Here is a 27,066-nt window from a genome sequence, read left to right as displayed (position 1 = left end):
AATCATTCCGAGGTGCCTACACCTCCAGACATTCACTCAGGCAATCTGGACAGAAAGAATGTCAGCAAAATGTGTATCCGGTAAGGTAACTCGGATACATGTGGACGAAGCTGGGGCAGTAATTCCGTTGACCGAAAGGTAAGTTAGGATGTCCGAGAGAAATTGCTGTCGAGCATCAACAGATAAGTCGTAGTGGGTCAGGAAATCTGCACCAATGATGGGTGTTTAGACGTCGGCCAAAAGGAAGATCCACTTGAACGCACGTCGCAATCCGAGGTCAAGGGTGAGGGAACGCTCGCCGTATGTAGCGATGCGGGTACCGTTAGCGGCTTGTAACGAGAAACAAGCAGAACTGGGAAGTGAATTCTTATGTGGTAGCACGCTAACTTCAGCTCCCGTATCTACGAGGAAACGTGGACAACTACGACGGTCAAAGATGTGGATTAGGCGACTAGTGCAAGGAGGGCCACAGACAATCGCCGCCGTTACTGAGTGGCCGGGGTGTTTAAAGGCCTGTTAGAAAGTTGCTTGAAGGAACAAAGCGGTTGGCATTTGCGCGCTTTAGGACCAAAAAATTGGTGATTCCAGCACCAAGGGGGACAGGACCGAGACAACGATCGAGAGCGTGAACGTGGTCGATGCTTGTTGACCTACAGCCGTTGTAGTCGATCTGTCAAAGTGTCAAACTTTGCTTGTAATTGTGATATGGGAGCGATAATTGGATCGGAATCTAGGGATATAGTGGGTGCAGGGAGGGAGACTGAGTTAGCAGGGTTACTCGGGTAGATTTCGTGGATTATATCCGCCATTTGGGCTAGCTGCCCCAAGCTGTGGTCATCACTAATGACGTGGGAAAAGAGGGTGGAAGTTAGTCAAGCCACAGTTGGGCCATGATTTCTACCGCTAGCTTACTACCGCAGAGAAGGTAGCATATGGCATCTACCGCTAGCTTACTACCGCAGAGAAGGCAGCATATGGCGAAGCAGTTGTGATGGCGATCTGTGGTGAATAAGTCCCAAAACATTTTGTTTTCGTACTTCCCTGTCCTACTGATGATGGGCGCTCGAAGGGTGTCACAAGGATTCTCCTTGAGGATATCTTCCAGAAGATCTTCTATTTCTGTTGCTACATCACAAGGGCGATGCTGGGCGACACAGGAAAAACGGGTGGCTTAAAGTGATGCGCCGTGTTGTAAAAATGGTTTCCACGTGCTGAAATCATACCCTGGGATTGCGGGGATTATAGTCTGGTAAACGTATGCTAATTGCATCCTCGACTAAATCCGCTGAATCAGTGTGCCTCCACAATGACCGGGTAAAATTAAAAAAAATCACGGCGACTTGAAAGGAAATTTTAAAATATATCTAGAAAGGCTCGGGCTCGCCAAATTTGTAGTGGTCTGGCTACCCAGTGAGTTGCTTTACCAGAAGTGTGCGGCAAAGAAATAAAAATAATAACGTTAGATTGGTTATGCAATAATAAGGAGGTCAAATGGAAAGGACTCACCAACAGTTGTTCTCTTTAAGATAGTTCGTCGTTGGCCCGGGTTAGCGAATGAACAATAATCTAATCATGGTTGCCCAGGGGGTTTTCTTGTACACAGTTCCCACATATAATAGATCCCGAAGATAGTCTTAAGTGTTTTGATACTGGAGTTAGCAGACGGGACTCGCGAATGACCGCCGTAAGCGTAAGCGAACACAGAAGGGAGAGCTGTAGCATGTGGCCACGTTTGTGTTGCATGAAATTGTACAAGTGCGTGTTTTTGTATTTTTTCGTATTCCAACAACGATTACGCAGTTCCCACATATAATAGATCCCGAAGATAGTCTTAAGTGTTTTGATACTGGAGTTAGCAGACGGGACTCGCGAATGACCGCCGTAAGCGTAAGCGAACACAGAAGGGAGAGCTGTAGCATGTGGCCACGTTTGTGTTGCATGAAATTGTACAAGTGCGTGTTTTTGTATTTTTTCGTATTCCAACATAAAACGATTACGCGATTGACAAAGTACATAATGTACGTAATGTATACTGGAAGCAAAATAAAGGCACAAATCGCCAAAATACAAACACTACACCACAGACGACGTCCAACATACAGGCAATGAAGCGTCTACCAGTAAAATGTCAGTAAGACGTTCGGTAAAACTATTGACACACAAATAGTGTGCAGACATTTAGCGCTCTCATGTTACCGATATTCTTACCTATCGCCCACAATGGAACATTCCATCTGCTAACCGAAAGGAAACGTGGCGACGCGGGACCCTATGACCTTTGTTTTTCACACCCATTAGAAAGGTTACTAGCTGAGGGAGACAATACCTAGCAGAAGCGGAGCCAGATAGAATCGTGTGGATCCCATGAGTTCAAGGGCCCGCTTACTCCTGTGTACAAATACTAATCCGATAGGCTTTTTCGTTGAAGCTACTAATGCATGGTGGGACATGGTGAGAAGATCCCTAAGAGTGTCCAACTTTTTTGGACAAAACTTTTTTCTCATAACGGGTAGTTGCTGCGTGGAATATCACTCCTCCGGCAGTTGTTCACGCATCCTCTAGGATTCTTTACAGTAGTCATCGCGATGGTAAGCTTACCACCGAACTCTGAGAAATTAAGTAGTGATGCAACACAAGTTTGTGGCTTGCGCCTTTCAGGAGAACAGAAGTCAGTGAACGAAAATAGCAGTCCTTCATGGGAGGCTTGGGAAAATGCCTTGATCCTGTGTATTAAACCGTGAATCCGTGAAAAGCTCAATGAGCCAATCAGAGTGCTAGTTCGCCACCACACATAGCCTCGACTGTTGGGGTCATAGCTGCGTGCTTCGCGTCGTCCGATGTCGTCCACTCAACAAGACGACTTCCTTCATCAGACTAAGTCTGTTATCATAGCGCTCGAATCCCTTAAGTCAGAACAAGAGAAGGCACTCAACAACTATCATTCTGTGATCGGTAACGATCGGGAAGTTGACGCCCCTCCGAATGGCACAGTGAGCCCTGCGAATGTTATTATTGAACGGATACGAAACGGTTTAGATGATGCCGATGTACGTTTACAGTTATAACCCATTCTATATATCTAGATTTTGGTAAAGCTATATGAGTATATACAGATAACTGACGCGGAGAAACAAAAGCTGCGGTATCAAGCCAGGCGACTGTTTCAGGAGAATGCGTGGTTGCGTGAAGAGCTTTCGACTACCCAGCACTTACACTGGGAATGTGAGAAGAAGGTTGTTGTGCTTGAGGAAAAAATCAAACAACTGGAGTTAAATGCAGAACTTCGGAAGTATGACTCGAATGAGCATGCGGATTCGTCTGGCTTAGCTGATGGGGACAGTACGAATAAAAACGCTACAGATATGGGTTTTCCACAAGACGACGGAGATCAGGATGGTGAGTTGATTTAGGCCTTGTTTTTCATGTCAATAGCCCCTTTTGATGAAACTTCCTAGGTATCTGTCTGTTGCCATCGTTAATATAGATCAGCAGGTCAACTCATTCTGTCACGAAGAGACTGGATCTTACGGTGGTGTGACGGTTTGCGCACCTCAGCGACCCATTGAGCTATACTGGGGTGTGTTCCCGTGACACTTACAAAGTCTCTCATACCAGGTTGGTCAATGGTTAGAGGTCTGACGAACATAGTCTCTTGGCCCTCCAGGTTGGGGGTTGGAGCATGTGGCGACTTGTTCCGTAGAAATGGTAATGCACTTGCATTTCCCGCCAAACACCGCTGCCTTGCGGTTAGGCATTTGAACCAAAGACTTTGGTTGAGGACCCTAATCGTCCTCCTGTCTAGGTGTGGGCAGGCTGGCAGTATCCCAGTCCTCGTACAAAGTACGGCAGTGAAGCAGCGGTGTGGAACACTGATGTTATGCTGTCGATGATGATGATGATGAGGTCAGCTCCTTTCATTTTACCAGCTATAAGCTGCGTACCATAAGCACAACGGTTCCAGTTGCTACAGTCTCGATAACCGGGAAGTTGGAGAGTATGGGAGATACAGCCAAGCCTTGGGGGCAATGGCACGTTTGGTTGGTTCGGGAACAAAGAAAGTACAGATTGAAGGCGAGCATTTCCGGGAGCATTTCGAACCCCGAAGTTTTAGAGACAGGCAGAACAATATCAAGCAGCACATCAGCAACAATGTTGAAGAGGGAAGAGGTCAACCTTGTCTTAAACCTCTGGATGTTGTAAAGTCAGGCGAAAGCGTACCGTATACTAGTAGGCGTCCAAAGGATTTCGCATACAGATTTCTCTTAAGGGACGTAAATTTTGAAGGGATAACTGTAAATCCCAGACACTGCCAAAGTCTTTGACGAGCGACAGAGTCGGAATCAGCTTTCCGATCAAGAAAAGTGACCAACATGGGACGTTTGAAGAAGTGGCGCTGTTCAAGAATTTGTCTCGAGGTAAAGATATGGTCGATGCATCCTCGGCCAGGGCGGAACCGAGTTTGATTCTCACGAGTCTGTCTTTCCCGACAATCCATCAACCTGCGCATAATAAAGCCATAGAGTACCTTAGGTGTGACGGATACCAGGATGATACTACGACGATATTTGCATGACGTTCTTGCGCCCTTTTCGAGGACTTGGATGACTATCGGGTAGCCCCATTCGACTGGTATTCTGTTTTCGCTCCGAATCTTCTGCATTACGGATCTGTGACTGTTTACCAGGATGTCGCAACGTTTGAAGGGCGTGGGGCATAAGCCATCCGCTCCAGGTGCCTTGTCGAGCTTGAGGATTGAAATCTCATGCTGGATTTCGTTTGTTGGACGCGGGGTAGTGTCGATGTTTCATGTAGCCCCGTGTGTTCTCTCAGTTGCGTTGGAGGAGACAGGATGAACTGTTCTTGGAATTGCTCAGCCTTTCGCTCAAGACGGCAATTATTTGAATGAATTACCGTTACGTATTCGCATATTGTTTCGCTGACACTTGTCTTCCTCTTACCGGTTGACCGAGCCAGCTAAAATAGGGCGTGGCTGTTGCCTGCCATTCTTCTCCATTTCCTGTGCTTTCAAGATCCTCCGGCGTTCTTATTCTTCAAGCTGTTGACTAACCGGTGCTTGAGGGATCTGGGTCCGCCGTCATGATCGCTAGTTGCTGGTATGGCCTTTCTGGCAACAATAAGATTTGCTGATTTTGATGATATCCAGTTTTCTTTTATTCGAGTTACATGGCTTGGGCAAACAGTTCTGAAAGCTGAAGGCATTGCTTCTTTACCTCGCCTCCGTTCAACCTCTAAGCTATCTTCGTCATCTACATTACCGTGCGTTTCCAGTAGCTTTCTAATCAGGTTATCTCGATAAGCTTGAGCTACTGAAGCTTATCGAAGTTGACGAATGGAATTACTCTGCTTTGGTGTACTTAATGCTGATGGAAAGCAAAGTACTAGCCACGCTCGCACGATGGCGTGATCAGAGTCAAGTTTTTTTTAACCCCAGAAAGAACGACAATCTTTAATCGACGTTCCTCATTGGTAACTGAAAGCCACATGATCCAATTTAGTCCATGACTGTTTTGTGGTTGGTGCCTCCAAGTAACTCGGTGTGAGCGTTTGTGTTGGAAGTTCGTACTCACCAGAAACAGATGATCTGCGCACAACTAAAGAAGCCGCGCCCCATTATCGGTACGCTGAGCTCTGACTCCAAATCTACAGTCTAACTTTGCTTCATCCGGACTTGGTAGTGCAATTCGGGCAATCATATCACCCGCTATGATTACATTATTCGTCCTTGCTGACCCAAGTAGTCGTGACATCTTGATAAAACCCATCATCCTCGGTATTAGAACTGCTGTCTGGTGGGGCGTATGTTGATACGACAAATAAACACTATTTACTGCATCGACCTGCTTTGATCTAAATTGAGCCAGACAACCGCACAGCGCAAAGACGACTGTGTAAAGTTCTTTTACAAGACTGGCTGGGATCAAACCCACACCCCATGCTTGCAAATGAGCCAGTCGACGTGGCAGATAAATTTGTTTACCTGGGCAGCTGTAGAAGTCCCGGTGGCCTGGCTGGAGATGATATTATTTCTCGAATTACTCACGGTTCATGTGTTGCGCTGGTCGGGACATTTACTCCGCATGCCAGACGACCATCTGCCTCACAGAGCTCTTTTCTCCCAGCCCTGTGCTGAGTGGAAACGACCAAGAGATGGACAGTGTAAGACCTGGCGATGAAGTACGAAAACACTAACCAGTAAACTTAATCGGGTTGGTAACTGCCGCCTCCCTGGATGGGGACCCCGGAACACAAATCACCACCGGTTAAAGATGTTGGCGGAAATGGCCTGATCGCGCAGTCAGTGGCGCTCGTGCATCAAAGCTATCGCCTTCAGTGCGTAGCTACCCAATTTCTGAGCAAACGGAACATGCTTTAACCTCCAAAGCTTGGTTGTATGTTCCACTTTCCCTTTTTCTGTTGATCGAAACTGTAGCAGTTGGAACCAATATACATATGTCACACAGTTTATAGCTGATATTTGAATTAAATTGAATTGAAAAATGACTGTTTACTGGGATCCAGCCTTGGTTCCGAGTGCAACTTCCTTACTGCATATACCACGAGCCATTGCGTCAGGATCACCAGATACCCAAAGAGTGAAATGTGAAACATCTGAACTCGCCCTAATCAGTTCGAGGTGGATAACAAAAGTGGGGTCCTGCTTGCTTGTTTCGGAGACACAACATGCATTGGCAGACAGGGGAAGCAAGGCTTCAGCAAGGGGTGCCAGTTGTCCAATTCGATATAGAGTACGGACATTAAGGACTGCAACGTGGATCAGATCTTTTAAGGTTAGTAGGTGATTGTTTTGGTTTATTTTTCTACGCGAGGGCTTATACATGGAACATTGGCTAGGGGACTTGCAGCTAGGCTGCTTGCACTACATCGTTCGATGGGCGGGGAGGGGATTTACCGGAGGGCTGTTGAGCGAAGGACTTTAGGGGCAAACGATGCTTTCCGGTTGTCCAACCTGAAGAAGAGGATCTGGTTGAGGTACCCCGCCTTGAGCCTTTGACTCAGAAGTCTAACGAGCATGGTAGCTGGAGGATTTAACGTTTTTTCGGGGATTCTTCCCGCAGCCTCTTACTCAAACCTCTAAACCGCGAAACAGCGGTTATGGTTTTCTTTGGGGACTTCCCGAAACCGATGACTTACTAGTCTGACCCGCTCGGCTGCAGTGGCTTGACCTACCAGAGGGCACAGGGAGTAAAACATTACTGTTTTACTCGATGCGGCTGCGCACAGCAGGTGCCCCTTTGGTTTTAAAAGTGTTTCGACCGCATTGAATACTGCCACCACAGTCAAAGCCAACCGTTTGCCGATTGGAGTGTGCGGTGTTTAGGACTGTCAGGGTGCGCCCAGACAAAAGAAGAAGCACATATGCAGAGGGTGACGCATCCCCAAGTTAACCAGCGGTACGACACGTCCGGAAAGTAGGTGAGTTGGCGGCTCTCACCAAACATGGCTTAGTAACACACGACCAGCGTAGTGGGCCTGAGATTGTTCACGACCGGAACACCACCATTGGCTGTACGGAACGAATAAGTGAACGACCATATTTGGCCAATTAGTCATTCTATGTATTTACGCAGACGCTCTGTATGTTTTGTCCTGGCAATACAGACGTGTCTCGAGTTCTCTGTCTTCTCCCTATCGCGTAGTCTGGCAGGCTTAGTGCAGGCGTGACCCATAGACGACCACCTAAGATACAACAAGGACTTACCTTTTTCAACCCATCTTTCCTCTGGAGGAGTCAGTGTCACTGTTTCCATAAATTTGTACATGCTGGTAGCCTGCTTTCACAATCCTATTGCAGATGATAGTACGACTACCTCCAGACCGCTTCGTAACACGATTCCTCGCGGTACAAGGACTCTGCTCTTCGTCGGGCTGCTCCATTTTGGCCTTCCTGGCATGGTTGAATCTTAGGAGCTGAGCTCCAGCCAACACACTGCAGGATCATTGCAGCACAGAAGCCCGACAGCTTGAGGTCGGGGTATAAACCAAAATGTTATTGGTACTGTTGAATGAACTTCATCATCATCATGGTCGACAGAATGACATCAGTGTTCATCACCGATGCTTCGCTACGAGTTAAGGAAGCTATTTTCCCGATTCGAGTCACCGATGGGTCGTACTGATACCCTTCTGGTACTATCTTCATAAAATAGTGGCTAAAGTCAGATTTACTGACCAGAAGTTCCTTGGTTCGAACCCAACCTGTGCATCGTCACTACTCTTGTTTAGCCTTGTGAAAACCGGAAGTATCTTGGCCGCCGCGTTTCCTTCTGCTAGCATGGCAGCTAGCCACCGAAAGTGTTCCAGCTAAACGATTGTAATTCGATTATTATGGCTCTGCCGGGAATGGATAAAACGTCTTGTCTGTCCGTCACAGAGGAAAAGCGCAGTTTCTGCCTCTTGTTCAGATCACTTTTATGGTCACCCGCTTTGAATGTGGGGGCGTAAATGGCCGTTATTTTGTAAGCTGGTTGAACTGGATCATTGTGCGCCGCTTACGACTTGTTCACAAACATTCTCCCGCCCGGCGCCTTCAGAGAAAACTCCGGACTCCACACAGTGGTAAACATCGCATTTGCGGTTTTTTTTCGGAATGCGATTTTTCCAGTTTTCACCTGGGGCGTTCGTTCAGGTGTAGCACCCTTCCGGTGCCTAGCTGCCATGCCACCCGAAGGAAGCACGAGGGCTGTGATACTGCCAGGTTGCCCAAGCCTAGACAGGGGAAGTCGAGTGGCGGAGGTCGGATTCGAACCACGGACCTTCCGGTCAGTAAATTCGCGCTCTAACCACTTGGGCCATCTCGCCCCCCCTGGGGCGTTCTTTACAACAAGATTCCGCCTTTTATATTGGTTACGCAGTAAGTCGAGGTTTTGTGCAAAAGTCGAAACTTCCGGGGGTCTTAAACAGCCCATTTTATACTGCAAACTGTTAAGAGTGAGCGTCATCTCTCTAACCATAGCTTTACGGCGTCCGACTCCCGGGCATCAGCCAGTTTAGTCTTTTGCTCCTGGGACAACGGTCCAAACATGTCGGGCCTTTCAGGTCACCCGGACCCTGTCGATGTCGGACACAGTCGGTCAATGACAATAGAACGCTTCAGCGCACCATAGCCGCTGGCACTTTCTGACCACAGGGGTCGCAGCAGTTAAACACTAGCATGTAATCCAGGTGTTTGGCTGACGGTGGTGATGTTGATCGCTGTAGTCATCCAGTCACCAATTACAAGGGTTTTGAACCGCGGATCTTGGCAGTTACCCTCTCTAGGGTCATGGTACATCAAACGCTTTGTGACTACCTGCTGGTCAGAAATATTGCCATCTGATGACCCAAGTTGGGTCGGACAAAGCGATCACGTAAATCCCACGGTAAGGCTTACTTACAGTTATATACCCGGCCTCCGCACAAACTACTGTGACTCGGTCGTCCTCCTCGGGCAAACTGTGAAAGGAACAACGTGTAGCTTGGCATAGGTGTTTGAATGGGATTACGTGAAGTTTGGGGTTTTTCAGTATAGTCGTCTTTAAAGATGAGGTCCCCCGGTTACCCTCTGTACCTGACTGGAGACGTTGATAGAAATGGTGACTAACCGACATCAGTGGCTTTCGTGCTGTCGGTTTCTTTCCGGCTTGTCTGCCTGAGCGTTTGGAGGCGTAGACACTTCAGAATACCTGTGGTAGGCTAGAAGCGGTTCCTTTCCCCGCCCAGTCTTTCGCTTTTTACTTTGAGGCGTGGAATATAGTTAAATGAAGTTTGTGGTTGTGACAGTGAAACGTCGAGTCAGCATTGATGTTTCTGGTTTTGATGATTCTACACAAATGCCCACAGAATGGGACTCCAACTCCAGGAACTACTGCCTCGTCAACAGCATACGTAACAGCAACGCGTAACCAGTCATCATTGTTCCCCGGAAGGGTTCACTTTCAACAGTGTGTCATCGTACCATATCGTCACCATCGACAGCATGACATCAGTGTTCAACACTGATGCCGTACATCGTACCATATACACCAAATGACTGTTGTGCGAAGCATACAGCACTTCGTGCAGCTTCCCTGCAAGTGTTCATCGCAGCTAACACGATAACCGGAATATGGAAATACAAGGGACTCAACGAGCGATTCTCCGGATCATAAAGTTAATGTCAACAAAAGAGCACCCAATGCTTCTGTCTACACATTCCGATTTTCTCTTCTGCAGTGTTATGTGCCTCTGTTAATCTAAGTAACCATATGTAAAGTGCGTGGAGTAGGATCCTAAGTACAGTTCCGGTCTCGTCCTTTTTAATTGATAAGTGGTATTTTATTTTGCCTATCATCTTTAATTCGGTATAAACCTGAGCAGACGCAGTGCCCTACATCTGGACTAGTGTGCATGCCATTTTGTCCACTTACATTCATTTGTGAGGCACAGGAATGAAGTAATTGCGCATTCCGCCGCGGCTGCACTCGGTATCTTATTCATTCCAACGTCATGCAGGATTACCCGGTATATTTTGGTTCCCCTAGGTCGACCGGGGTTGGATCCTTTGTACACCTTTCAGTTCATATGATTTTTAATGCAGTGTGCAGAAATTGTAGTCGAATATCCCGGTTTACGCAAGGGCCAAACTGTGGATGAAGTGTAAGGTCTTAAATCTTGGAATACTTTGGAACTCCCGATCCATAGGATAGTTTGAACTAAGGGAAAGGGATGTGTACTATTGACTAACCAATTTTGTTTCTACACAATGAGTTCCAACCTCCATATTAGGTTTTTGTTGGTTCTTTCTTCGTAGAGTCCACCTTTGTTCGGTCACTTGAAGTTGTTTGTTTAGAGGTGTCATGTTTAGAGGTGTCATGCTGTCGATGATGATGATGATGATGATGAGGTGAACAGCTGTATTTGAAGTCATGGTAGCTGTATTCAAGTCATTAACTGTTCACTTCATTCGCCCACGCAGCAATGTCACAAAGCCAAACAGTGACCATGTCCCAAGTGGCTAGCACGTATGAGATCCCCACGCGACTCCGAACTCTACACAATCTTGTAATTCAATACGCGAGCGAAGGTCGCTATGAAGTCGCTGTTCCACTGTGCAAACAAGCTCTGGAGGATCTGGAGAGATCGAGCGGTCGGGATCATCCTGATGTTGCCACAATGCTGAACATTCTAGCCCTGGTCTATCGGTAAGGACTTCGTTTTTCCACCAAAACAACTTCGTTTCAGGGATCAACAAAAATATCGGGAAGCAGCTACTCTACTAAACGATGCCTTAACCATTCGAGAGAAGACTTTGGGCCCGAACCATCCAGCTGTTTGTTTCCAGTCCAAATTTTTTTTAACCTTTTCGTTACTAGGTAGCCGCTACCCTCAATAACCTGGCCGTTCTCTATGGGAAACGAGGCAAGTACAAGGAAGCTGAGCCTCTGTGCAAACGTGCCCTTCTCATTCGAGAGGCCGTAAGTTTCAACTTTTTTTCGGGCGCGGATCTAGGTTTGTCCAATTCTCCCTCCTCCAAACATGTGTGTGCGTGTGTGAGTGAGGCAAAAGTGTGAAAAACAGCCGCCGTTGTTGTCCGCTACTGTCCAAACCCATAGGGACCTCACGGGCTTCGACATTCGCCCCAGTGTCGGATTGTCCGTCTTTTTACCGCCAGCTATTGTCATGAGACGCCCCTATTTGTTACATTGATGATTCGGATTAGCTGGATAGTATGGAGCGCATTTATTTCTTGGATCTGCCCATTCTAGGCTGTATTCAAGGGATTGAATGAGACCAGACTACTTAGAACCAGTGATGCAACCAAACACACATCCATCCTCTACAGAACAAACTAAACCTAGCTACCCAGAAGCTTCTAGGTTAACAGCGTAAATACATCCAAACTGTTAACCTCAATGCATGAGTTCCTCTTCTGCTCTTATCAATGGTAAGTCCACTACCACTCCTGGATTCATGCGCCAATTGTGGCTAATTTGTGGCTATCCACCCCTGTCATCTCAGTTGATCGGCGAACGAAGCTATGGTAACTATAACCTCTGTACGGCATGTGCGCGGTTCATAACTGATGATGATAATGATGGGGTACTTCTAGCATGAGCTATTGGCACGGCTTACCATGTTCATAATTGGACAGGACAAGCCCCACTAACAAGTTGTAGCTCACGTCCTTTTGGTCCATTACATCATCCTAAGAGTCGACCAAAATTCATCAATACTACATGCTGACACTTAGCTGCCATGGCTTCATCACAAAAACCAAAGACATCGGTCGTTCGGTTGTGAGCAACCTGTTAGAGGATGGCTTCCCCCCGTCATCTGACTCTGATCACCGTCCCATTGTTTGCACTGCCTTAGGCAAGGCGCACTTTGGGTTGTTGGGGTGGGTACCAAAGTAGTGGTCGTTCCGTCGTCGCGTAGGCATTGTCGGCATCTAGTGAAGTAGTTTCGTAGGGAATGCTTCGCTCTGGGTTTGCAGTTGCTTGGATTTGATGAGTAACGGATACCCGTCCACCGATGTCCCGAGTTTCTCTACAACATTCGCTTCTCTGTTCTCTCCTTTACAAATTCTTCACAGGTATTGGGCCAGGACCATCCAGATGTGGCGAAACAACTAAATAACCTGGCACTGTTGTGCCAGAATCAAGGCAAATACGAGGAGGCAAGTCAATGCATGCTTCTGTTTCATTAAGAGCAGTTACAGGACTCTTTGTTTTCATTATCTGCTCTGCTAACAAATTGAACTGACCAGTACGCCCATTTTTCCTCATGCGCGTTTCGTTACACCTGAATTTCAGCGTGTCTCAGTCAGTGTTGCAACAGCAGTATTAGCTAATAATAGAGACTTAACAACAAGAATGCAGTGTTTTCACTGTTCACGAATCTGTTCCGATTGACAGGCACAACTATTAGCATACTGCGCGACTCCCGTTGCTTCTGTTTATCTCATATAATAGGACTCAATCGGTTCCAACTGAAGCCTGCTTACGTTAGTGATTATTCCATATGATACATCCACTTAACTGTCGTAGCATATCAGCTGACGCATGTTACTTTATGGGGTCGGTGTTGTTAGCTCTTGTAGTAAAGCGGAATTTCGCTAGTTCACGGGTCGACAACAGGGGACGATTGTGTAATCTACAATTAGTGGAACTCCTTTACTAGGCACTACTCATTCATCAGATTCAACGCTCAGAGGTTTGTCGTTAGTTTAGTGCCGAACTTCCACCGTAGCCACGACGTCAACACTGGACAAAGTACGCTAGATCGAAATAGGCGGTAGGGTCACCAGGTCACTGTCGGTTATCCGTGTCTTTATCTAAGACCCCATCTTAGATGGTAAGTTGTAGCACTCTTGCTGTCCTACCTGCGTTTAGTTAAGACTCTAGAAGAAGAAAATGGAGGTTGTGAAATATAATAGCTTGCAAATTACATTGCTGCTAACGAGAGACTCGACTGAATTTCTCATTTATGATATTCTTTAAGTGTATAATCTGAACACATCACGTGATCTTGTGTCGACTGGGTTCTCGAGTAACGACATCTCCAATGGAAGTTCCACTCTTCCTGCAAATTATTCTTGCTGAACTATTTGTACGTGATCAAACTGCTTATCAGCCGTTCTTGTCCAGATGGTTGAGCCGGAAGACGGTGGGTTTGAAACTCTACGGAATTTTGTGAGATGCGCACTGCCTATGCCTCTCAGCTTTTCGGCATAGATTGGCCTCACTTACAAGACAGAAGCTCTATTGGAAATTTCCAGATCTTTTCACGCTACCAAGAGTATTACGTCAAACTGGAAAATTCATTCTGAGATAGCTTAGTCCAGTTTCCCGTGCTTTGTTTAGAGAACCTTGATTGTTTGATGTAGTTGTCGGTAACGGGTGTTGTGCACTTGCATCGTAGTCACATCGGGTGTAGGCCAATAGTCTCTTGAAGTGGCTCGTCACTTGTGAGTCTTCAATGTGAGCTTTGTCGTGAACTGGCTGAAAACCCGATGGATCGGTTAGGCTGGCAGAGAGGAGAGTGATTTAGTAGAATACGTTGGGGTTAATTTGGTCTATTCCGTATGGCCAAATTCCTCGATAATTGCACGAAATTTGAGTTTCCGTGTGTTTTTATTGAGAACAGCCCACTTAACTTTGCTGACCGTACCGGCACTCGTTGGAGGCTGGTTTGAAGTTTTCAACTAGTTTAACGGACAGTGTTTTTTTCTGACTGGGGACAGTACAACTGGATATGTCATTTTCGAAAGCATGCTCGGGTTGCTAAGGCTTTCAAGTAGTGTCCATCAATTAGCGGATATTCTACCCCATTTCCATAATCAGATCATGGCTGTTGTCCCAAATGAGTTCGCGGTACCCGTATCCATATTTATAGCGTATAACAACCGCCTCAGACGATTCTTCCAAGGTGATGGAGGTTGTCTTGTTTACATATCCCCACCTGGTTAGGTTGTGCATTGAGAACGATTACGAATATGCTTGTCCATTGCGAGAGGACTCAAACTCCAGCTGACTGCTGTGACAGTATTTGTCATCACCGTGTTTCTAATACTCTGCCTATGGCGTGCTACGAATTGGGTTGTTTACTGACATACAGTGAATGTTATGTGCCAACCATGTTTCTGGAGGCACAAATAAATAAACAAGTTCCTCGTCTTCTTTGCTGGATACGCTATTTCACTGACCACGTCTCACTTCTCGACGTTCCACTTTTACACAAACGTAAATGCCGATTAGCAGCTTTACGAGTCTCCTGGGGTCACCTGATTAGATTTTCGTTGACTGACTGAAGCAGTATCTTTAGCCCTTTGAAGGAGAGGAACAGTGCATCTAAGTGGGTAGGACGAAACGATCTTCACTGTCCTGGCTACTGTGTAAGTGCCTTGTGGAGCGTAGTTTGTCTTATAGTTTCACGTGAGTAACTAGAATACAACCACCGGTCGGGTTGTTTGCGCAACACAGTTCTAGGTCTACCGATATGCTGGTAATAGCATCACAAGGTGACCATACCTCATTTGGCTTTCACCAACCAACTGGTACGATCAATGACATCATAGCTTCTCGTTCACAATTTCACCCGAATTTTGTAAACCATAAGGGACAGCGTGAGTGATTGTTGGAGTAATCAAGTAAGCCTCGATTTTCCACTACCAAGGCTTGGGGTCGACAGTAATGACTAAAGTAACCGCTGCAGAGTACTAGTCCTTGGACACGATTTTTTTGCCGTAGTACTTCTAGTTGCCTGTTAGCTGTGCAGGCAACTTCCATCACTTGTGTACATGGAATTTGCCGAACAATTGAGTGTCTCTTCTGCAACCTGTCTCGTATGTGAGTACGGTTCCTTCAGGTTTTTCAGTTTTTTATTTCAGAACTCATTCTATTCGGAATACGACCGACAAAGTTCCACATTGTTTATTTTAATTATCTCGGAATACAACATACCGTCACGACGAGTTGGCCTCCCCGCGAAATAAGGGAGTCCTAAAGTGTAATAGTCATGGTCTTTTCTACCAGGTGGTTAGTCCGTGGTTAGATTTTTGATTGACAGTCCCTTCGGCCCTCCACATCTGAGGTTGAAACATGTGACAACTTTTCTTCAGAAGTTGAACTACCGTAGTAGTCTTATGCCAGCCGCAGTTGTCTCGTAGCAGACTTTTGATGCAGAGGCTTTGGTCAAAGGAGATAATTGCCCTCCTGTCCATACTGCGAGGCGAGATGGCCCAAGTGGTTAGAGCGCGAATTTACTGACCGGAAGATCCGTGGTTCGAACCCGACCTCTGCCTCTCGACTTCCTCTGTCTAGGCTTGGGCAACCTGGCAGTATCTCAGTCCTCGTGCAACCTTTGGGTGGCATGGCAGCTAAGCACTCGAAGGGTGCTACAGCTGGACGCTTTCTTTCTTCTTTCTGTCCATACTGCCTTGGCAGTAGCTGAGCCCACGTACGCAGATAATCGCACACCACTTCGGTCGTCTAACGGTACTTTCATCTGGATCGCCTTGCTTGATGCTGGCATACAAAGTCCTTTTGGACCACCCTCGTTACACGCAGTCCTGTGTGAGATCCATCGTGGAGCCACACTGGGATATTGATTCCTTTTTGTGCCCCTTTTTTTTACCGACTAGCTTTGAATGTTTCCTGGATATCTACGATTTGTATTCTCGCCAATTTATTTTACTCCAGCATATTGTCGGCATATACCTAATGTCCGGGAACATGGTTGACACTTCTAGCGGTCATTCCTCTTGTTTTTCGATGTTAACCCAGTTGTATTAAGTAGTCACCAAGTATCACGGTCATTTTATCATCGCAGCTCTGACTTGCTAACATGTGTACATCAATACACAGGTTTATGAATACATAAAGCGTGCGGAGGCAATCTATACTACGGTTTATGGGCCTTGTAGCTCAAGCGTTTTGAAGGCGCTCAACACTTTGGTGAGCAAAAATCAGGTCACCTAATCGGAAGTAGTTGTGGTGGGGATTCGGTCCGCATGTGAGCTGTTCTCCCCCCCAACTGTTTCTGATACGCATGATGTTTCGTTGTCATATAACGGTCATGCATCGGGTTTCATTTCCAGCGGCTTCATATGTCATGCGCTTTCGAGTTTTCGGTGACCTGTTTCATCTCGCTTGTTTGTCTATCTATCTGTATGTATTTCTGTCTACCCCCTGCATGCATGCCTCTCATTCATCTACGTATCGCGATGATACTGCTAGGTTGAGCTATACTATCAACGTGCACTGGAAATCTACGTTAACACTCTGGGACCCGATGATCCAAATGTCGTCAAAACAAAAAACAATTTGGTGGGTGGCTTATTGTGTTCTGTCCCTGCTTCCATTCTCCCACAGTTTGATGCATCTGTTACCGTTTTTGAGCATGGTATTATGACATGTTCTAGCATGCCTCAAAAAGTTATACTATTTTGGGTCACCGCAGTTTTTGCCATGTTTTGTTTGCCCAGAGTTTCCTCGTTACTAACGATATGCGCTATGGTGTTTGGTCGCGATCAAGCTAGAGTTCTTTATCCTCGTTTCATCTCCATTTTCTATCACATATATACACCACATCTACTGCAGGATCGTGTAACACGGGAACAGCAATGATTGGCATGTACGACTAGGCCTTTGTTATCTTTTGTTTTAAAACATCCGCATATACTTGCCAACAACATCTTATCCTTTTTCCACGATGCATGTAGTTTTTTTGGCCATACTTGTTATTCGTTTTTTTTTTGATGTCTGTGCGCTTTTCATGTGTTGTGTAGTTGTCTTTCCCTGTTTTAGGCATCTGCTTATCTCAAGCAATGCAAGTACGCAGAAGCAGAAGAACTGTACAAACAAGTGCTGACCCGCGCTCATGAAAAGGAATTCGGTGAAGTCTCCACAACTAACAAGCCTATTTGGATGCTAGCCGAAGACCGTCAATCGGGTTTGGTGACGGATACAGATGTGGCGCAATCCCTGGCCGCACGGTTATCCCGACAAGAAAGGTAAGCTACACTTTTATGGCTACCACGACGATTTATTCTCGGGAACTATTCAAATCACTCAACCTCTGGCTATTTTTCCCTTGTTCACTAGTTCCTTGGTAGAGTGGAAAGTTTGTATTCCCGTGTTCTTGACAATTTATTGTCTATATTAATGTCCCGCCACACCTTACCGTGGCGTGACGCTTTGTGTGCCTCCGTGATTCGTTGAGCTATACTGGGTGGTGTCCGTGCGGTACCCATAAAGCATTCCGTACCAGATTGGCCAATGATTAAGGGTCCGACCACCATAGTCTCCTAGCTCTCCAGGTTGGGAGTTGGAAATGGTTTGGCGACTTGTTCAATAAAGATCCTAGTGCGCTTGCATTTCCCGCCAAACATCACTGCTTTGTGGTCAGGTTTTTGAAATAAAGGCTCTGGTGGAAAACCCTAATCGTTCCCCAGTCTAGGCACGAGTGCCCTGGTAGTATCCCAACCCACGTACAACCATGACACTCACAACTATTTTATGTCAGAAATACGACCTTATGGTGAAAAAGTCACTCATAGCGGCAACTTTTTAAAACCAGTTGTTGGAATGAGTGTTACATCAACACCATTTTGAGTGTTCTCCTATTTAGATTCCTCCAAATTTTGTAGCTGGTTGGGTTGGTTTGCTGTTCAAATCGTGTGTTAAGGTGATCTTAAAACTGAACGTTTTTGGGCATCTACGATTGCCAGCCCTCCGGAGAACGTACCATCAACAGCCTCTTGCTATCTGAAGTCCACATTTCTACAATTTAACACACCAACCGGTTCTAATGAAATGCTATATTTTTGGCATCGCAAATGTCTGAACTCAAAATGACACGGCCAAGGTACTTCCCTTCTATTCGATAGTTTTCTATGAGGACCCACTGTGATTGCCTTCGAAACGGAGCTGCTTGTATCCTCGAGTCTCTCAACAACACATTTGAGTGCTCTGTTTTCCACACTTTTGTATCTGACAGGACGATCGGTATATATTCTTCTCCATCAAGGGGAAGTAGAAAACCATCACTCTGCCATTCAACTGGTATTTAGGAGAGTAGTAGAGCTCGGATTCGCAGTAACAGTCAAAGCATGTATTCCAACGATAGAGCTGTTATAAGTTCTCTCTAGTTCCGAGCATAAGGAATTACACGTATTATTCACCCTTGATATGCAAATAAAGGCGAGTTTGATATTTCTACGGGATTCCAACACACATATCCAGCCGTTTAGCCTATGCGACACTCCCTGGAAGTCTTTTGAGACCGAGTTACTTTTAGATTGCTTGCCTTAGACACGCTTCAGTCGATCGTTCCTAACCAGGTACTGGACGCCTTTTGGTTATGCCGCTTGACTGCACCCTGTCACTAGCTATCAACTGGATGGGGGGTAAATCACGACATTAGCGAGCTGAAACAAGCCGTTGGTCTGACTAACTTTTCAACTGTTCGACGGGATAAGTCGACAGAATGAAATTTTGGGCGAACGATCGCGGGCTGAATACAATGCCCTGGAGATTGTTAGTACATATTTGGGCTTCTTAACTTTCATCGGCTGATTTGGGTGACATCGTTGCCTGATGTATCTAGTTAATTGAATAGAATTAGTGAATTCGTTTATCGTGCTGGGAAAAACAGCTGGATAAGTTGTACCTTGAAAAAAATCGTTTAGCTTTGGACCCTTTCGGTGCCTAACTGCCATGCCACCCAAAGGTTGCACGAGGGCTGAGATACTGCCAGGTTGCCCAAGTCTAGACAGAGGAAGTCGAGAGGCAGAGGTCAGGTTCGAACTATGGATCTTCCGGTCAGTAAATTCGCGCTCTAACCAATTGGGCCATCTGCCCCCCCCCCAAATAGTACCTTTACACAGTGTCTTTTAGGTTTTTTGGAATAACGTGAGCTCGAGAGGGAAATCAGATGTGGGAACGAGATCACATTGCCAGAACGCTCGATTGAGGTAGATGACGGACGCATTTTAATGTATTCCCCAGAACAGGTCGTGTAGCTTGACGACACAGATGTTCGCCTAGCTAGCCAATGGAAACGACCAGATATGTGTTCAAATCTCCATAGGAACGTTCAACCCTTTTCTATGTGGTGAATTGCACGCAGTTGAAAGAATATAATTCAGACGGTCAATACGGGAGTGTGAGTCGTCTGAGAACCACACGATAGTCAATAAAACATCGAGTGACGTCCACAAGCAAATGTATCCGCATGCGGCGGCCTTATGGCCAAGATTCTTCGCCCTTGTTCGGGGTTCGGATGGGAAACAAGTAGTTCTTTTGCACTTTGTGGGTCGATCATATTATCCTGATTTGCCACTACTGGCATGTCGTGGTGGCCACTGCTAGATGAAATATATTTTTCTGTTTTGGAAAGCGCAGCGCCTAGCCGTACCCAAAAGGGTAGACGACCAACAGGTTTCAAACACCTCAACAGCAACCAAACCGACATCATTGTGATAATTACCACCGACGACAGTGGTTTCCAGCTAGAAGTTTGTGCCTTTCAAAGAGAACGATTTCAACTGATCCCGAAACTGTTCGCCCAATTTGGTAAGGGTAACCTCAACAGCAACCTCAACAGTACTCGCACTGAGACCTCGTTCTACCGTAGGTTGCCTCATCATGTGATCAACACTCTGTCTTTTTGCATCGGTTGCCCTGGTTTTCATCTTGTGCTCCCCTTATCCCTTCATTTTTACTCCTCCCAGTCAAACTGTAGTTACAACTCTCCGAAACCTTGCCGCTCTTTACCGAAGACAGGGCAAGTTCGAAGCCGCAGACGTGGTTGACGAATGTGCTGGTCGGACTTCGAAAGCACCAACATCTGCACCGGTCAGTGATTTCCTCCTCATCTAGCGAACCCCTTTTTTTAGTCTTCGTGTTTTCCTTCGGCACCGTTTCTCTCTTGTGGCAACTGCTGTCTGATCAGAATTTGGCCTCCTTTCTGGTTACTTCTGCTAGCTAATGTATGTGGGCTTCAGGGCACTTTTGGTGTCATCACGCAACAAGCCGGTTCTCCAATGAACCGTTCAAAGTGTGCTGACTAATCCATATGCTTTCCCATCCTTAGATGGTCATTCCTCTAGGATATTCTCTTTTGTTTGGTCCGTTGTCTCGTTACCCACAGCACAATGGAAAACGCTGTGACAGTTTCGTTTGTAGTCATGCTTTTGTGTGTCGCCTGCATAAACTTGCAATCCTATCGTTGTTTCTGTTGTATCAGTAAAAGTGGGACAGCAATAACGTTCGATCGATTTTCGCGTGATATCTCTGTTCCCCTTATTGATCGATCTACCGGTTTTTTTTGTTGGAAACCAGATCGTCTCTCGCTCAGTGTTTGTTATGCGAACTGACGATTTAGGCTTTTCCTATCCTTATTGTCCGGTTCCTAAAATTACCAGGGGAACTTGCGCACGATAGAATGCTTGGACAAGCACGACCGCTGAAATGATGAGACTGTTTTTAGTGTGTAGTATCTTTTCTAGAAGAGTTTTTTAGGTATTCAACCCAAATGTCTTGAATACGACCTTAGTTCGCTGAATGAAGTCCCGACCGAAGTTCGCATTTGAGTTTGTGAGCTAAAGTATGTACTTTGCAAAGGGATATTGGCCAACCTGTTTTTGGTATTTTTTTGTTGATCAAGTGAGTACCTACCATCTGCATAACTAATAGCCGTATTCACCGTCGGTCTCACCATTCTGTATTCATCCGTTATTTCTTTACACCTAAATAATCGTTCAGCCCGATGCCTAGCTGCCATGCCACCCGAAGGTTACACGAGGGCTGGGATACTGCCAGGTTGCCCAAGCCTAGACAGGGGAAGTCGAGAGGCAGAGGTCGGGTTCGAACCATCTCGTTACACCTATCCTTGTTATCTTCAGGATGGGAGGTGATTTTCTTTTGAAAACGGTAAAGGTGTGGAAATCCAATTACCTTTTCCATCTCACTACCCAATCCTTTTATTTGGCTTGAGGTGGCTCCTCAGTCTCTCGTCTGGTTTGGGAGAACACCCAATGAAACCAACTTGCCTCGGTACAATTCCATGGCGTCGGTGATATCATGGGGAATAAGGTCCTTGTATTTCACTCTGTAAAAGACACTTGGTTAGTTTCTGCCAGCTATCTGAGTCCGAACGGTTTTTGGTTCGTGTTCGCGCTCGGTCCTTATGATCAAAAAGCTCCTGTCGATCCCACTTATGTGTACGTTTGTTCGTTTCGGTTCTCTAATCTCAACGCTGTTGTGGACTTGAGGGCACTTGTTCACCACGTTAATGATGTCCGGCTGTTACAGGCTAACAAACAAACAGCTAAGCTAGGGTTCAGCTGTTGCACCCTTACCCTCGGGGTCAGTTGTCATATGAGCACCTCCAAATTCTTGACAACTAATGGACCTACTCACTGTTTCAAGCATTTAGGGCTGTTAATGATGCACCAACCTTCCACCGGGAAACTCTGGTTGCCGTTAGGAGAACTGGACTCAATAGTAATTGGGATAATGATAATGATAATGCTACTCACACAAGAGTAACCCAAGTATCCTCATATGCAAGGTATCTCTCCACAAGGAGTCCCACATAGACTGACTTTACTGTGTTCTTGTCAACGTCAGTCCTATCCCAGGTCTGTGACGTTCAACACAACTGACTGTCAGCCCACCATCTTTGACTCAGTTTCCTGAATGGGTTTAGCCACAGCCATTTACACCCTGTTGTTGTTTGTCTGTTCGTCTGATCTAGAGCAGGCAAAGCGATGGCGACTGAAGTTACTTTAGTTGGGACCTTGATAGTAAACCAAACTGAAATGAAACGTGAGTTAGGCAACCAGTGCAACAACATGGTCTGGGTGAGCTTATAAGCCTGGCGTGTGCTTGACGTCCGTTCGTCTTTGTCAAGGAAACCCTATCGTCTCGGTTCAAGTCACAGCTGAGCATCAGGTGATGTGAAACTTCAACCTCTCTTGCTTGAGTACCACGGCAGTATCCGCCAAACAAACTGACACGTCACCTGTGCTAACCGCTTCACAGAGCTTCCTGTTTTCTGCATGTAATCGTCTCTTGCATATATGGTCTGCGTCACCTGAAGAGCATTAGCTGAAGCTCTGTGTGCTCGTCTTTCTCCCCAGAACCTTCCACAAGCGTTAAATGGATCTAGATCGACGCAGAATCCTCGTTGGTTCCCCCCCTGTACAACGGGTAGACGAGGTGTTGCCGTACGTCCCGGTTATTCGCATTATGATGCCAGACTGGCTATTCGTGTTCCACGCGGCCAATACAGTCTCACAAACGAACACCAGAACGGCTCGGATACTTTTGATCAAGTATCCCGTGCGTTTGACCCCAGGTATATCACGCACAGTCTCCTCATGCTTTCCAGTTTTCTCTCCACCGCTTGGGGCGTTCCTACAATTGATTCAACAGGCATTAGGGACTTGATGGGACATGCGCTGTCCAACGCTGCTTCCATTTGACGACCGACCCCCGCTTGCTTGATTGTCTGCTTTTTTCCCGGACCGGTGTATGTAGCGGTATCAGTGGCCCTTTCCCAGTATATCGGTTGGCATTCCGGTCGCGTCCCTGTTTGTCAGGAGCTCGTTTTGTGGGTCTCCACCTGGTAATTCTGGTGCTTTGCTTTGCGCACTTGGCTGATACTTGGCTGCTACTGATCAATGCACTCCATTCGATTCGATCGTTTGGGGGCACCCGTGCCTCACTTACTCTGCAACCTAGTTTAGTGTTCCTAACCTGAAAACGCGTTTCCCATCCATCCTTCCCCACAGCCTTCGTCCGTCCTCTGCCAGTTTTTATTCTGTTTGTATTTATACTTCATTTCAGCATGAAAAGGGCCAGTTCAATGTCAACCCTCCCAGGAAGTATTAGATTACCATTGTCCAACCAGGTACGCTTTATTGGAATATTATGCTAATTTATTGGCTTTGTGTTGTGTTTCTTGCCCAGTAGCGGCTGCTTTCCATGTATCTCTGCTCGATGAATCACATTTAGGTTTTTCTGGGGCGTATGGCTCCGGTAATAATGTACGTATAATTTTTAAACATGGGTTTCCCCCGCAAATAAATCCGATCGGGGATGAGAAACAGCATCCTTGCTTGGAATGTGTATCAGTGCATCTGACGAATCTCTAGAGATTTCCGGACCCACAGTTCCTCACCTCATCTTACAGCACCACTCAGATGTACATCACGTGACTTGATTGGTCTGCATCGGGAGACGTATATGGTTGTTTTATAAGTAGTGTGTTCAATGAGGAAAACATCTCACCAAGCAAGCATAAAGCAACTACATTGTTCAACAACTACCCCTGGTTAAGGGTGAGAGTATTCAACTCCCATCCGAAAAGTTGTGCATTAGAATCCCCATCGGATGTACACTGCACACAGCCATTGGGACTTTAGTGCCACCCAATTTAACGACGCTATCAGAGTTCACTCCTAACTGTGTATCTGTACAGCCCCATAGGATGAATTCCGAAATTGGAGCGTTTTTGTTCGAGTATCTCCGTTTTTCGAAAGAACGGAGTTCACTTTTGCCCATTATCCTACACACCAAAAATTCTAGTAGCCATTAGAATCCCTTTACTCTTTCCGCCCTTCTTCGTTCCTCTCTTGCTATGAACTTATCGGCACTGATTTGGTTTGCAACTCTCCGCCTCCATTTCAGGATCTGGTTCGGTTCTTTCGTGGCCCTCCCCCTTCCCACACTCGCTCCGGAATGTTCGATTCTGCCTGGTCAACACGTCCCAACCCTCTGAATGGCCGTCTGCTCAGCTCGGAAAATCTTCACCGGTAATTGCTGCAATACTTGATGCATCCGTTTCAATTTTTCGACTTCTCGTGGTTGGTCATCTGCCCAATTGCATTGTCGCACATTTTGCCGCTTCCGCCACAATCTCAAGCATAGGCGATTCTCATTTCCAAATCCGTTCGAAAGCACGTCCCAATTTTCATAGGTCGTTTTACGGAGAAACCCGTTGATGTGGATGCTGTTGCTGTTTTTTTTTTCAAAAAAAAAAAATTCATCAGCATTCATCCTCTATTGGCTGTGAGGAGTCCTCTCTCTTTGGGCGTGTCAGATTGGTTGTGGTGTTGCAGCTCCATATCTTATTCTGGTACAACCTCAGATTTTGCGGACCTCTTTCGAGGCACGCACCTTTACCCCAGTTGGTCCATCTCTCTCTCTCTCTCTCTCTCTCGCACACACAAACACAGCAGTACTATCGCCATCGTTTATGTTTTCGTTCTGAAGTCTGTTCCATATGTATCATCCGCTTTTGTTCATCTGGATGAACCTAATAGCCCATTTCTCTCACCGTATTTTCTGTTTTCCCCTCATGACCCACTGTCCTGCCTTTCTGACATTCCACGTGAGTCGAACTGGTTGGGACTTGGCAGTACTACGTGCTGCTGTTTCTTTCAATCCACTTGTATCGTCCAGCCAATCTGAAAAGTTAGGTGGAGGAATAACTTCATTTCGCTTATTTCCGTCGGACATCACCATATCGTGAAGATTCGCCCTAATGTGTCCCTCGTTTATCCTTTCGACTCGTGGCTGGATGTTGTTGCCTCCCGGTTTGTTTTATTCTCCGCTCCAGTCTATGATGCTGCTTTCCCATTCGGCGTCGAATTTTCTTTTCTGTCTCTAGTTTCCTGTGTTTTCATCTTTTGTTCTCCTTGGGGTGCGACTTGTTGCAATGTATACGATATTACCAAACACCGCATCATTGCTCTTAAAGTACGATTTATCTTGTTTTTTTTTCGTTGTACCACCAGTTGGGATGTGGAATTTCCTTAGCTACTCGCAGCAATGTTCAGCGCATCAATTCGGAAAGGGAAATCCGGTCGTACTTCAATGGTGCTGGTAATGAGGTTGTGTGGTGTTTCGAGTCTACGTCGGTACATTTCCCGATCCGTTTGAAATGGCCGCCTAAATCTTTGGAATTACAGCAAACATTTTCCAGCCGATCATAAATTCCACAACTCTCTTGAAATACTGTTAGAGAACTCCAGTTGAGTCACAGTCGACTGTCTACTATCAGTGGAAACGCTGACAATGGTATGTTGAGAAGAAATGCTGTCAGCCATGTTCATCTCAATCTAGCCTCGGATAACTCGTCTTCCTCAAGATGTCTAACCATTTTTGGAAGTTAATGAGTGTGATTACGCAGGGTGTCTTCATTTGAGCCCTTGTCAAGTAAACGAAACTTCAGTTGATCGGACGATTGCTATTGGTGTGAGTAGAAAGCTGCCAGCGGTACTCGACCTGAACGGATTTAAACTTTGGGCTTAAGCCTCTTTTTTGCTTGAGATATTGACCCAGCACAGTACTCCGTGAACACACCGTCTCACATCACTTCTTCTTACATCTGAGTGTGCGTTGTCATGCAGGCATGAAAGCAGCGAGCACGTTCCCTAGCATGAACGCACCCCTCGGTTGAGAATGATGTGATGCTTATTTAACGAGGTATTAGCTAAAGTAGCAGACTCTTTCTCTAGCTTTCGTAGCTGAACAGCATCCGTGGGTGGCTTTCACAAACAGCTCCCAGAAACTGACGTGCATCCTGGCCGACAGAACACGCTCCAGTCTCAGTACACACNTTTCTCTAGCCTTCGGAGCTGACCCGCATCCGTGGGTGGCTTTCACAAACAGCTCCCAGAAACTGACGTGCATCCTGGCCGACAGAACACGCTCCAGTCTCAGTACACACTACGCGCAGGCGAACTGGTCCAACGGGCCGTGAACCCCAGCGCAGTTCGTGGCTTAGACGGTAAGTGTTATGTAATAGTGATAGTGCGTATAAATGTGTAGGCTTCTAAAATATGGTACGTCTACCCTTTCTGACCACTTTTAAGGTTTCCTGCCAACAACTGGCCAGAACATTGCTTTAAAGAAACACTCCGGAGGAGTTACAAACCAAACTGTGGACATCATTGCCCGTCTCCAGTGTATGCAGCCACTGATGGAACAGAACGCATGCACCATCGCCCTTAGCCGTTAGAACTGGGATGCATGTTCCATCGCTAGGCAGCAAGATATCTACGGGTGCGAGTGGAAGAACATGGACGCTGCTTACCGGATGTTGCTTACCATTCATCGATTCAGTTCAACTGCACAACTCAGATTGGTATCCTGCTATTGTAGCTCTTCTCAGTAGGGAGTGTCCGCTTGAAGACCGCATTACCATTTTGCGACATATAAAGATCCATCCGCACTACCGAACCGCTCAGTCAATCTCACTCGACTACACACATCTGGTAACTGGTTGATTGCCTGAAAGATACCTTGCCTTCCACCATTCGCCTTTCAAGGCCAGATCTTCGATGTTACCCGCAGCTATCCCGCTTCAGGTATCAGGGTCCTTCAGATTCTAAAATATCCACATTAGTTCTAGAGCCTACTCCAGACTTGCTCCCTTCATTTCGGAAATTATTTAGTTTGACTAGTTCAGTGTTTGCTTTCCGGGAGAGGAAAATGTTGCAACATGAACAGATTTCTACACCCCGGTTTGTGATTTCAATTTAGTGGAATTTGT

General features: G+C 46.3%; 1 protein-coding gene across 1 annotated transcript; it reads left to right on the top strand.

The window, feature by feature from the left end:
* Positions 1-2,816: 2,816 nt before the first annotated feature.
* T265_07619 (hypothetical protein) lies at positions 2,817-25,597 on the top strand (the record flags this gene model as incomplete). Its single annotated transcript, XM_009173187.1, has 11 exons — positions 2,817-3,047; positions 3,084-3,396; positions 10,976-11,201; positions 11,242-11,329; positions 11,373-11,474; positions 16,737-16,826; positions 17,307-17,512; positions 20,234-20,357; positions 22,646-22,863; positions 23,355-23,418; positions 24,198-25,597. The coding sequence occupies 11 exons, from the start codon at positions 2,838-2,840 to the stop codon at positions 24,324-24,326; spliced, it is 1,770 nt and encodes a 589-aa protein (XP_009171451.1).
* Between the last annotated feature and the right edge of the window lie 1,469 nt (positions 25,598-27,066).

The sequence above is a fragment of the Opisthorchis viverrini genome, assembly GCF_000715545.1.
Source record: "Opisthorchis viverrini unplaced genomic scaffold opera_v5_178, whole genome shotgun sequence".
In the NCBI taxonomy this organism is placed as follows: domain Eukaryota; kingdom Metazoa; phylum Platyhelminthes; class Trematoda; order Opisthorchiida; family Opisthorchiidae; genus Opisthorchis; species Opisthorchis viverrini.
The sequence above is the reverse complement of the archived record's forward strand: the minus strand, read 5'-3'. Positions and strand labels throughout refer to the sequence as shown.